Source organism: Ahaetulla prasina, chromosome 2 (genome assembly GCF_028640845.1).
Source record: "Ahaetulla prasina isolate Xishuangbanna chromosome 2, ASM2864084v1, whole genome shotgun sequence".
NCBI classification, from domain to species: Eukaryota; Metazoa; Chordata; class Lepidosauria; order Squamata; family Colubridae; genus Ahaetulla; species Ahaetulla prasina.
Genome location: NC_080540.1, coordinates 193,043,965 through 193,056,526, shown reverse-complemented (window position 1 = coordinate 193,056,526; position 12,562 = coordinate 193,043,965). Strand labels below are relative to the sequence as shown.

The 12,562-nt window shown below is 42.0% G+C and overlaps 1 protein-coding gene across 2 annotated transcripts in view; it reads left to right on the top strand.

The window, feature by feature from the left end:
• The first annotated feature begins 537 nt into the window (after positions 1-537).
• CLSTN3 (calsyntenin 3) overlaps positions 538-12,562 on the top strand; it is a 38,186-nt gene continuing 26,161 nt past the window's right edge. The window contains exons 1-5 of one of the 2 annotated variants that reach the window (XM_058167028.1): positions 538-636; positions 1,145-1,493; positions 6,651-6,773; positions 10,908-11,103; positions 12,122-12,330. In XM_058167028.1, the coding sequence (XP_058023011.1) occupies positions 1,421-1,493; positions 6,651-6,773; positions 10,908-11,103; positions 12,122-12,330 (601 nt within the window). In that variant the 5' untranslated portion in view covers positions 538-636; positions 1,145-1,420. The remainder of the gene's footprint in view (positions 637-1,144; positions 1,494-6,650; positions 6,774-10,907; positions 11,104-12,121; positions 12,331-12,562) is intronic. The other variant, XM_058167029.1, reaches the window with a different exon arrangement.

Sequence of the window (12,562 nt, the reverse complement as noted above, 5' to 3'; positions counted from 1 at the left end):
TTGCCTGTCTCAAGTTTATACAGTGTTTTAAAATCGTTATAAGGTATATCACATGTATTTATATGGTAACCCTGAATACACTCTAGCAAAGGCAGTCGGTGGTATCTCTGTGGGGGAGTGAAGGTAAAAAAAAGAGACTGGCTCAACTCTGTGTATTGAATTTACAGCCAAGAGCAAATTATTCCGCTCATGGTCAAATCGCAGCTATTTTAGGTTGCCCAAGAAAACAATTCCCCCTCCAGCCCCCCCACCCTCCCGTAAACTCAGCACCTTCTTCAGGCTGATTTACACATGCATATGCACATCCGTTGATGTATTCATGTGTGAATGAATCACAGGGATGCAACTTGCCCCAGACAATAGTTCTGTGAATTACTCACAGTCAAATTTCAATAACCCTTCCAGTCATTCCGGCTTGGAAGTGCCTGTGGGAAATTACTCTTTGCCTTTGAGTGACTGGCTCGTCTCCAAAGCCAACTGAAGTCTGGTCTGCGCACTGATGCACACATCTGGTTTATCAGTTGAAGGGAACATGGACTGCAAATGGGAGTTTGTGTGACAAGGATCATCACAGGCAGGAGGGTTTATTTCGCGGGGGAGGGGGCCTGTTACCCTTTCATCTGCCAACACCGCACGGTAAGATGTCAGGCTGGGAACATTCACGCGTGAACCAACATTTGCTCCGTACTCCCCACCATACCAAGATAGCTGCAGACACTGCGAACTTTCTCACGCCGCTGTCAGATCCTAAGGCAGAGAGATGCTTCTATGCCCAGCCCAATCTAGAGTAGATCGTGCGCTGGGGGTGGGTGGAGAGGAGACCTTCCTTCCAGCAGCGTCCTTTGGATTTCAATTTGCGGTGCACGACATGGGCGTGCATGTCTTTTCCCTGATTCCACGAGTTTCCTGCTAGCAAAGCAGACGGGAAACGGGGTTGGGGAAGCGGAGGGAAAAAAGACCCCTCATTTCCAACTGCAAGTCCCTCTGAAGTTCCTAGTTTATTTGCCTGCATGAGGCAGGGCGCTCGCGTGCATACACGTGCCCGTCCTCCTCCCCCTCCCACAGAAAAAGAAAACCCTACCTCCCTTCTGGGCTTCCCACGCCCCCCCTACCCCTAAGTCTCGGTCCCCTCCCTCTCCTGCAGCACCTGGCTGGGGCGCCCCTCGTATTGGCTGCGAGGGCCCATCAATCAGCGTCGGGCGCTGCTGACATCATGCTGCAGTACAGGGGCTGGGCCGGACCGGAGAAAGGAGGCGTCCGGGAGCTCCAGCTGGCGCCCCGTCCCGGGCAGTGCCTCGACAGCCGACCCCTGGGTTTGGGTGGGAGCAGATCGTAGCGACAGCCGTCAAGGCACTCTCCTTCGGCGAACGAGACCAAGCCTATCCCGGACAGCGAGCGGTATTTTCAAGGCTTTTCTAAAATGGGCTGGGGGATGCCCCTCGCCTCCGCCCCTCTCCTCCTCCTCCTTGTCTCCTGCACCCTCGGCAACAAAGGTGAGCCATTCGAGGCGGCCGGACTCCCCAAGGAGAGGGCTGGGCTGGGTGGGTGGGTGTGTGTGGCTGGGAAGCTCTTTGAGCGCCCTCCGTGCCTCTCCCATCTGGTCAAAGCTGGAGCGCAGCTCTTCTCTTAATCCATCCCATCCATTCCCCGGGAATGCTGAGAAGCGGGTAGAGAAATAGGGCTTGGCGCTAACCGTGGGGCTGCCCTCTGCTTTTGCTATTTTGCTCCTCTGGATCTCCTCACTCGCTTCTTTCTGTAGCATCAGAGCCCTTTTCCCTTGCTTTGCTTCCTTGGATTGCACACCAACCCACCTCTACATCTCCTGTTTATCTCTTCCCTACATTCATTTTCTGCCTATCAGTTTATCACACGCCCAGCAATTCCCAGGGCTCCTTCTGTATTCCAGTCTCTTAGGATCAAAACGTGATGAAGCTGCTTTGCTACCCCCTCTCTGTTTCTAGGCTAGTTGCCATCTTCCCTTCCTTGCAGCCTTAGGGTCTTAGTGGGTTTGGCAGTCGGTTTAGTTCATGATTGCAAAATCTACTAATTTCAAGCAAAGGAGGGGGAAACAATTGCATTTATAAATGGGCGAACTGCTGAACAGAGAGAGGGATGCTACTCTACAGAAGCTTCAGTATTCTGAACACGAACACAGGACATATATCCGCACGCATATCTGGGTGCCTGAAAATGAGAGAGATGGGTAGGTTGATCTCGGGCTTACAGGTCTTAACGTAAGAACAAGAGTTCTTGGGGGAAATGGAGTAATGTTGCATGGAAACTAAAGGAAGGGGCTGAAGGTCCTGCATATTTTGGGGAGACTGAGTCATCTTTCAGCACCAGCCTGCAGCAAAGGAAGGAGACAGAGTGTGAAAAAGCATTTGATTTCTATTACCATGGCTTTCTTCCTTAAAAATTGGCATGGGGAGGGGGAGGGCAATGCAGCAGCATTAGGATTCAGTGCGCTTGTTGCCTCTGCAGAGAGAGTGGAATCTCTCTCCCTGGTACCCAATTCTAAATGCACGTAGCCACTGAGGGTGTACTTGGCCTTGTTCTCTTGTTAAAGTATCCTTTGAGAAACAGTCAAACCAGGGCTCTTCAGGTGGCTGGTAGGAATAGAAGAGGTTTCATTCTCCCTTCACCAGCTCATTGTCCTTCCATTGCAACCATCTCCCTTTCCCGTGCTTGAATCAAAGGCCACAGGGCAAGAGCTTTGTATTACAAGGGTACCAAAGAGGGTCAGGTCATATAAGTAAGATACCTTGGAGACATGACAGAAACAAGCAAGAATGCAACTTGGGCTGGATTATTTATTTCTTTAAATATGGCAGCTCTGAAAACAATCTGGCAAGATGAATACTCCGATTTACATTCTTCTGTAACCCTAGAGCTTCAGAATTCTCTGCTGCAGTATTGCATTTTTTTAAACCTCTCATGTTCTGATTTACCTTATTTTCACTCTTCCGGTCTTGGTTGGCTGCAAAAGTGCTTTAAAGGCTAAAGCCCTTTCCAGGCATCTTTTCAATTCAGCTATGATACTATCTGATGAATATAAGTGCTTCAAAAGAACTTCTTGGCTAAATTAAACCATCTAGTCCCACAACCTCTTTCTGAACACTGGCTAATTGGAAGCCTCTGGAGACCAACAGGCAGAACCTGAAGATGATGTTTTGCACCTGTTCTTTGCCTCCACCTCTGTTCTCCTAGGCCATCTCTGTGCTTCTTTAGCATTAATTGTTGCTGATAGGAATGGATTTGCCTAAGCCAGCTGAAAAGCCACTGGAGCTAATGGCCACGACTGTTATCTTGAAGTTAATACCACAGAATCTGTTACATATTATTTCTCTGTGATCTGTGAGAGATTTTCATTGTATGACTAGTGCTTGTGATGCTGTGTTCTAATACTCGACAAAAGATATTTTTGACTACATGGTCCTTGCTCGTCCACAATCTTGATTCTAAACACATACTATTTTACTATCACAAAGTAAAGTTTGGCTTTACGGTACTTCTCATGCAAGAATCTGCTTGAATTTCTGGCTAAAGAACCCATCAAGAAATTACCAAGGATAAAAGAGCAGCAAATAATCTTGAAACTGGCATAGAGGACTATGAGATACATCAAAGTACTTGAGCTGGAAAATCCAAATGGCATTTCCTTCATGATAAACACTGGCCAGCCTGCCAGGAAGATTATCCATATAAACCCTCCATGTTTTTACATGGCAATTTCAGGGGGTCAAAGCAGATGACTGTACACATGTGCCCAATATATGTGCCTCCACTTTGACCCCTTTAAGTCCTTTTTCTGAGAAGGTTTGCTTACCTTACAGGGTCATTTCTAACTTGAAATATTCTCATGGAACTAACCTTCAACTGTTTGAGGGTCATTAACGTCAGTGACAAATCGGAGATGGGGTTCTTCTGCACAGGCGGATGCTTTACCTAAAGTTCCTAATAATCTCCTGTGGAAAATGTCCTTAAATTCTGAATGTCCCTAAAGTAATCATAGGATTGCTCAGTCATGAATGAATGGAACACAATTCTGTTTGTAGGATTTAATGTGGAGAGGTGGGGGTTGTAACTAGGACACTGTGATCTAATTCTAGAGACCCAGTTTACTAGGGATTGGTTAGTTAGGAGGAGTGTTAATTTATAACGATTTCTCCCTTTCTCTCTCTCATCTCCATCATCCATTTTCCCTGCCCTGGAGGTTGTGTGATGAAGATTAATTTGCTATTTCTGGGCTTGTGACATTTTTCGGAGCCTCCTGCTGGCTGCAGCCTCACTGTTGAGTCTGGACTGGCTCCAGCCAACAAGATTAGCATTTCAGGCCATGAAGTGAGGCCAGAAGGAAAATGGCATATGCCAGGACAGAGCAGGATACATGAGGAGTGTGGAAGAATATAGGGAGGGCAGGAGTGAGGATGTCTGAGCCATCAGGTCCTCTTAGATGGGAATGTTGGAAATCTGCTTTTCGCTTGAAGCCTTAAATTAATCTTGTCATGGTGAAAGAAAACTAAATATAAGTAACTTCATTTCCTCTTTTATTTTTTCTGCCATCCCTTCACATTTTTCTACTATGGAAATCCAGATAATCTATTCTTAGAGACCAAAGGGCTTCTTTGTGATGAATGTGATTATAAATGTACATATCCTGATGGAATTTTTAAAATGATGGTGATAAAAGTATCTGCAGGATCCAACCTGGGTTGGTCACCAAGTCCAGAGCTTTAGTCTCCCGAGTTTTCAGACTTGTGCTAGAGCCCATCCTCAGGGAACTTCTCTCCCTGAGACCGACCCAGATTGGATCCTGCAACATTATCCTGGGACATGTATATCTGCCTTCATTTGTTAAAGGTGTCTGTCAAAAGCTCTCTTTTTAGACTTACTATGTCAGAGCAAATAAATTGTGATGTTTTAAGCTACCTTCTAATTTGATCTCCCCTGTGTGTTTGTCTTATCTGAAGCCTGAATTAAAATGTACATATTTCAAGATATTCACCAATCAGAAAGGATTTAACTTACAAGATTTATAATGTGTAGAAATACACTGAGCATTATATTTGTACCTAGACATTAATGCTAATCTTATTATATTAATTTTAGTCTTTTGAATTATACTTTTAAAAAATCAATTTCGACAGAAAGTATACATATGTGTTTATGGAACTAAGGAAAATACAAGGATATTTTTCAAATTATCTACATTCTGAATACTGTTGAGCATTTGCTGTATAAATATTATTAACTATGTTTTTAAAGACTCTGATGTGGTGACAGCCATATAAAATCATCAGCTAATCCCTAGGCAGTCTCTTTGCTTTTTAGCCATAATGTCCTTTATACAAAAAATCCTAGCCAAATAAAAGAGAAAGCTGCTATTGTAAAATAATATCTGTCCCTTTAAGCAACACGTTAAGGAATTAAAATACCTTCCTAATCCCTTGATACGTCTCTTGATACCCTGCCAGAGGGAGGGGGCCTTAGCTACTGAGAGTTCTGCAAGTGAAAATCTGCTATTGACATTGTTCCAATCTATCACAATTCTCTGAGCTGAAAATCCTCAGTAAATATCCCCCATATTTTCTGCTCTGGCAAGTGGAAACCAGCAGGATTTAGGATGTAACCAGGATGTACCACTCCTTTCTGGGCTGGATTATGATACATTTTTCTAATCCTTTCCACGGGGGGCTCAGGGTGGCATTGTGTGACCTCCTTCTCCATTTAACCTCACCCAGACCCTGTGAATTAGCTTAAATGTCAGCACAAACACTGGGCTACTTTCTAGAGAGGCCCATTGTCACCCAGGAGCATTTTGAGTTTCTATTCAGAGTTGCTTGGGGGGAAAAAAAATCTTTCCTTGATTTGCTTCAGCCCGTGCTGATAGATGACATGCTTAAAAAGTATGGCGCGGAATGTTGAACTTGCACTGTTGATCGTATTTGATTCGTAGATTCTCCCGTTCTGAATCTCCCATCTAACTATAACAAGTAATCTTCGATTTACAACCACAATTGAGCCCAAAATTGCTGTTGCTAAGTAAGACATTTCTTAAGTGATTTTGCCCCGTTTTATGACCTTTCTTTCCACAGTGAAGTGAATCACTGTAGTTGTCAACTTAATCTTCCCCACTGACTTTGCTTGTCGAAAGGTTACAAAAGGTGATCAGACGAACCGCAGGACACTGCAGTCGTCATAAATATGAGTCAGTTGCCAAGCGTTTTGATTATGTGACCATTGGGATGCTGCAATGGTGTGAAAAACAGTCATAAGTCTCTTTGTTCAGTGCCGTTGTAACTTTGGTCACTAAATGAACTGTTGTAAGTTGAGGACTACCTGTCCAGTCCTGCTGCAATGGTTCTTACTGAATATTGGCCCCAATACACATTCCCTGAATGAACTGGGCACAATTTGCGGCCTTGATTATTGCTAAAGTGATTGGCAGAGGCAGGATTGTATGTGTTTTTCAAGTCTTTGCTCTGCTCATTCTGGGGCAGAATGAAATGCAAGTTGAGAAAACAATTAAGAGGATTCACTGTTGCCGGTGAGGTATAATGAGAGGTATTATAAATGTCATTGGATAAGAACTCGGAGGACATTGATTTTTGTGTTCTTTATCATCCTTTTTGCACTCCCAATGCTCTTAGCCAACAAGCACAAGCCCTGGATTGAAGCTGAGTATCAAGGCATTGTCATGGAGAACGACAACACTGTCCTACTGAACCCTCCACTCTTCGCTCTGGACAAGGATGCACCATTGCGCTATGCAGGTATGTCACTGGCAGGAGAGGTCACAGGTTTTGCATTAGCTACGTTCAAGTACATAGCCAGAGATTAACTGTGGCTTGTGAAATGACTTGTTTTATACACTGCACCAAAGCCTAAACCAGGGGTCTGCAACCTTGAACGCTCAAAGAGCCATTTGGACATGTTTCCCACAGAAAAGAAAAACACAGGGAGCCACAAAACCTTTCCCGTGCCTGACTATTTCTTGAGCAGCCACAAAACTAGCGTATGTAGTTGAATTAAACGTTCTGTTTTCTTCTGAAACTTTTATTTTCTTGGATTTATCCATGGTTGGCCTACCAGGGGGTTGAAAAGCTCAATAAATTGCGTGCTGGCACGTGTCGCACGTTGGCAGTTGTGACGCATATTTTGAGTGACAGGGAACCGCGGCAGAGCCACATGCTGCTCCAGAGCCGCATATTTCTGACCCCTGGCCTAAACCATAGTCTACAAGTATACAGGTCCATGTAGCAAGTCGAAGCCAAACAAAGCTATGATGAAGCTTCTTTCAATCAGTCACTATAGTTGTATAAGAAAAGGTCAAATTCAATGTGATTAAATAATGAATTAGCTGGCATGTATTTCTCCCCACCCCTTACCAAAGAATAGACGTAAGGAAGCCTGATCCAGATTAACATCCCAGACTGGGAATTAGGCCACAGTCTTCGTGACCTGAAGCTTGCTACGTCTCAACCATTTTAACCTTTTTTCACTATCATCTCCTTGTAAGGGTTTTGGGAGAAGGAGTTAAATTTGAAGATATAAACCAAGGAGTCAATTTATTTTCCTTTAGACCAAGTTCCAGGTTTTTCCACCCAGTTCAAGCATCCTTTTTTATTTGGCAGTTATCTTGCCTCAAGTATATTATGACACAACAAGTATTTTTCATTTGTATTCTTCCTATCTTTCTGTATCACTACTGTAATCTGTTTTTCTTACAAACCAAACCAAACACCTAATTAACCCAGTTATTTAAGAAAGAATATCCTCCATCTAGACATGTATCCTTTGATATCTCTTTCGGTATGAAACAGATAGAGCGTAAATCCATACAAATATAAGAAATCAATGATACATATGGACGAGGGTAATAATTCAACACAAGATATCACTTCAAAGAGAGATTAAAGAAAGCTAGCCTCTAAGCATTGCCTCTCAAGGTTTCATGAGCAGCCTCTTGGCATTAATAAAGAATGTGTATTAACAGTGTATTTCCTATCATTTTCTCCCCCTTGTAATTAAGATTGCACACTGGTCCTCCAATCCTATGACAATTCTGCTACTGTTCCTCTAAAACACGTTAGCAGAGTTGTCTGCATTTCCTGCCAAAAATGACTAATTCTTTTGCTAGGAAGTTCGAGAAATCTGCAGTTCAAGATAATTTGTGCAGTATATAATCTAAATTCGCAGAGCAGAATCAATAAATACGATGGACTAAGATGGATTAGTGAAATTGCCTGGCAGCGAGGAATGAAAAAATCTTTGAAGTTATTAGAGTTTCTCATATATAGAAATCTCTGACAATGAGACTTGCCTTAGGAGCTATATATTGTGATGTTCCATGGGAAGATCTCACATAATGCGCAAGGATGACACGCAAATTCGTGAAATGTTTCATTTTTTTTTTTAAAAAAGGAAATATCTCACATAATATTGCAGGCCCAAAGCTACAGTTTTAATGTTGGAATGTTCTGATGTAAAGTCTAAGCTATAGTAACTTTCCATAATACAAGCAGTCTTCAAATATTGTAACTTAGTGGCATTTCCTAATGGATGCATAAAACTGTTCCTGATCAAGTCAGGGGCTGGTAGTAAGAGTGAAGTTTCTGACATATAGAAAATATGGTGGCACTGAATTCATTTCCCTCTCTGAACTACAGCTGTGTTTGCTCGTTTGTCAAAGAAGCTTGTTCTGTATGTGAGTGCTATCTCTGAATCCTAAACTCATTGTCCTTTAGAATGACGTTTGCCACATAAGGACATACAGCATGGATGTTTGCAGAAGATGTTCATGTGCAATTGTAAACATTCTGGTCTATACACAAGCAGAAGGCTTGTATTATCAAGGTTGTTGCTCGAATGGAAACGAACACAGTACATTCAAACAGAGAGGCATTTCTCCTGCAGACAGTTGTGTTGTATACAGAGATGTTCTGAGGCAGAGCCAATTGGGAATGTTTGTAGCGAGTATATTCTCCTTTTCTGAATGCTTGAATAGTGCTTTCCAATTAATACTATTCGACAGGCTTTATAAATTGTGTTGGGAGACATGATGTGCCAGAGGCCCATTTATGTTGGAAATAGCTCCACATAAAAGAGAGCAACACGGAGCATCTGCCTCATCACATGTTTCATTTCTTTTCTTTTACAAAGTGCATAAAACAGGAAACCTTCAAACAGGTTCCAAAGCATACTTAGGCTTACTTTAAAAAAGAAATTTAATTGAAATGCAACAGTAAACCATAATAGAGATTAACATTAAATGGGCAGAAAAGTCAGAAATACATTGAAAAAAAAAACCCTAAAAATGCCCCCATATTGCAATATGCATTTAATAGATGAAAAAACCTGAGAGAATAAAAACATATTTGACACCAGAATAGCAACAGGTGCTAGACTTAAATTACCAGGAAGAGCCAGCAGCAGTTATAGCTGAAATCCACATGTCTGGAAATTGCCAGGGTTGGGAAAGTCTGCTTTAGGATAAAGAAAGGGGGGGAAAAACACTCTACAGTAGATACTGAAGCACCAGGGATTCAAAATCTTGTATAAATTTAGGCCAACTTCTCAAATTAGGTCCAGAAATGGACCAAGAACTAGTGAATTTCATTAAATTGCTTTTGTGAAGTGCGAGGGGAATAATTTATTCAGGCCCCACACACAGAGAGGACCACAATCAAATTTGGTTTGAGTATTTGAAATTATTGTATATCTCCATCCTTTAATTCTAGTGACAAGAGGTCTTTCTCTGATTGGGTTTCCCACGTATTTCCATTAGTGAGCCATAAATGACAGTGACTAATGTTGATCTTGCAAGAGAAACGTTTTGTTTTATATGTTTATATATTAGTGAAAAAGCAGTTTTCCCAGAGCAGCTTACAAAATTTTAATAATCTTAGATTAAAAACAGCAGATAATAAGCCACAGTTATTAAGTTTGCATATTGTGCTCCATCTTAAACTGTGCCTAGATTCACATGTAACTTGTTACTGGTTTAGCAGAGCGTGAACTCAATAATTACATATATATAATTATCCCCAATGATTTGGAGGGGGCTTGGACCAGTCTTGCTTACCCTAGCAAAGCATAGATTCTGTCAATATTCATTCCTGCTTTGTCTGGGTAGGAGATTGCTCAAATTCATTTAATATTGATGGATGCTGCCAGCTGCAGAGTTGGAAAAGACTTGTCCTAGAGTGATTTGTGAACTGGATCTAGGTCATTGTCTTCTCCTCCCATGGCTCCAGATACAGTAATTGAATTGGCTGTCCATTCTCAATCAGCAAGGAATCTATACTGATTAGCTTCAGATGAATGGGCTTCCCAGGAAATGGAACTGAATAACAACGACAGAAGGAGGCAATTCCCAGGTCCCAGTAAAGGTGCCTCTTGTTAATTCTACTTCTGTGTTATTAAACCCTACCAATCTCAGAAGGCACTGTTAGCTCCTTCCAACACTTGCAATCTATTGAACTGGTGAATGTTGGATAACAGCGGGAATCTTAAACCTGACATGTGGATATTGGAAACAAAAAACAAATCAGCCAAAGCCTAATTGTGCTTCTCCACTAGGTCAAGCACAGTCTACTGAGAAGTTTCCTAGCATTTATGCTGAAATAACCTGGTTTTCATGCTACCAGGTTTTAATGGGGTTTGGATGTAATAATATTTCAAAAGAATCCAACTAGGAACGGATTAAACTCCCTGCCTTTTCTTCTGCCAATTTTATTATCCAGCTTTTCTGTTTGAGAAAGTTGCCAGCTTATTTCATGCTAATGAAGAGGGTAAAGGAGAGAAGGACAGAAGAGAATTAAAAGATAATGTTTCCTTCCTATGTTTCCTTTTTTCTTAATATCTCTCTTTTTCTCTCTTTGTATTATTTGCTTTTGGGACACTAGGCGAGATCTGTGGATTCCGGATCCATGGGGCAGGAGTGCCTTTCGAAGCAGTGATCCTTGACAAAGCCACAGGCGAGGGTTTGATCCGGGCAAAAGAGCCGGTGGATTGTGAAGCTCATAAAGAACATACTTTCACCATCCAGGCCTATGACTGCGGTGAAGGTCCTGATGGTGCTAACACCAAGAAGTCCCACAAGTAAGACTTATTGGATTCCGTGCTGCAGTGATTTCCGTCTGAACCTGCTAAATCTCTTGGAGTATACTAGTCATGGGAGAACTGGTTTATTCAGGAAATGGGTAGAATTGCTTCTTGGTTTGCAGTGAGATGTTTAAGAGTTTCTTGTATTTAATTCTGTGTTTTCTTCCTGTTGCACACATTAGCTGATGTAATGTGCGTATCAGTAGAATCTAGTGTTTAATTTAAAATGCTTCTCTTAAAACAATTCAAACCTTAGGAAGAATTATTTGTCATCTAAGCCAAAGTCTTGCCCATGTCTTCCATGTTCATTTCAATTTGGAATGAATGGAAGACCTGCAAATGAGAACGGATGCTAGTAGTTAAAGGATTTAATTCCTCCTATGCTCATTATTTTCTTCTTGAAAAGTCCATTCTAAGGCTATTTCTACCTTAGTCTGATTACCTTCAAAGCATTGCATGAAAAATATAAATCTTGCTGGAAGAGTAATTCTCTTGATGGGAAGGGAAGGCCTAAAAGCTGTCTTCTTAAAAAAATGTCCACTAGCATTATAGTAAGAATAGAGGGGGTCTCCTGAGACGTCCTTATAGGAGTTTTATGAAGTATAGTATGCACGTATTCTGGTCTTACTGATCTTTATAACAGTCTGATAAGGTAAATCAATGTACAATAATACGTCTACAGAGATTCTCAATCATCCAGAAAATGGTTGTCCCACAAGTGCTTTTCAAAAGGCAACTGGATTTTCTTGGGGGTGTGTGGTTACCACCTTTGAAGGCGCTTCTCCTCCAGAAAGCTTTTTCACTTCTCTGAAAAAGCTGCTTGGATAAGAAGTGAAACATCTTCAAGGGAAATAAAACCAAAAAAGTCCAGTTGCCTTTTGAAAAGCACCTTTGGGACAATGTACACTAATAGTATAGAGGTAGATGGATGATCTGTTAAGAGCTTAGCATTTTTCTCCTTTAAGAAAGGGTCTCTGCACCTAGTTGATTACCTACTCCCCCTTCCTCCACCCAGGGCCACAGTGCACGTGCGGGTGAACGATGTCAACGAGTTTGCTCCAGTCTTTGTGGATAAGCTTTATCGCGTGGCCGTGACGGAAGGGAAACTCTATGATCGCATCCTGCGGGTAGAAGCTATTGATGGTGATTGCTCCCCTCAGTACAGCCAGATCTGCTATTATGAGATCTTGACTCCTAATGTCCCTTTCCTGATTGACAATGATGGTAAGAACCTGAATGACTTTCTGGAGGTTGAAACTGACCCAGATGTTAGAAAGCAGTTTTAGGCACAGCTGTGGAACAAGCCTATGTAAAGTATAAACACCCATGAATAACAGAGTTGCTTGGGATTTTTTTCCCTCTTAAAGGTGGAAATTAAAGTTATTGGGGAGTCACATTAAGGTTTTAGATCTTTGTGAGTTTTTTTTTATGGAAAACAAATGTAATGCTGTTCTCT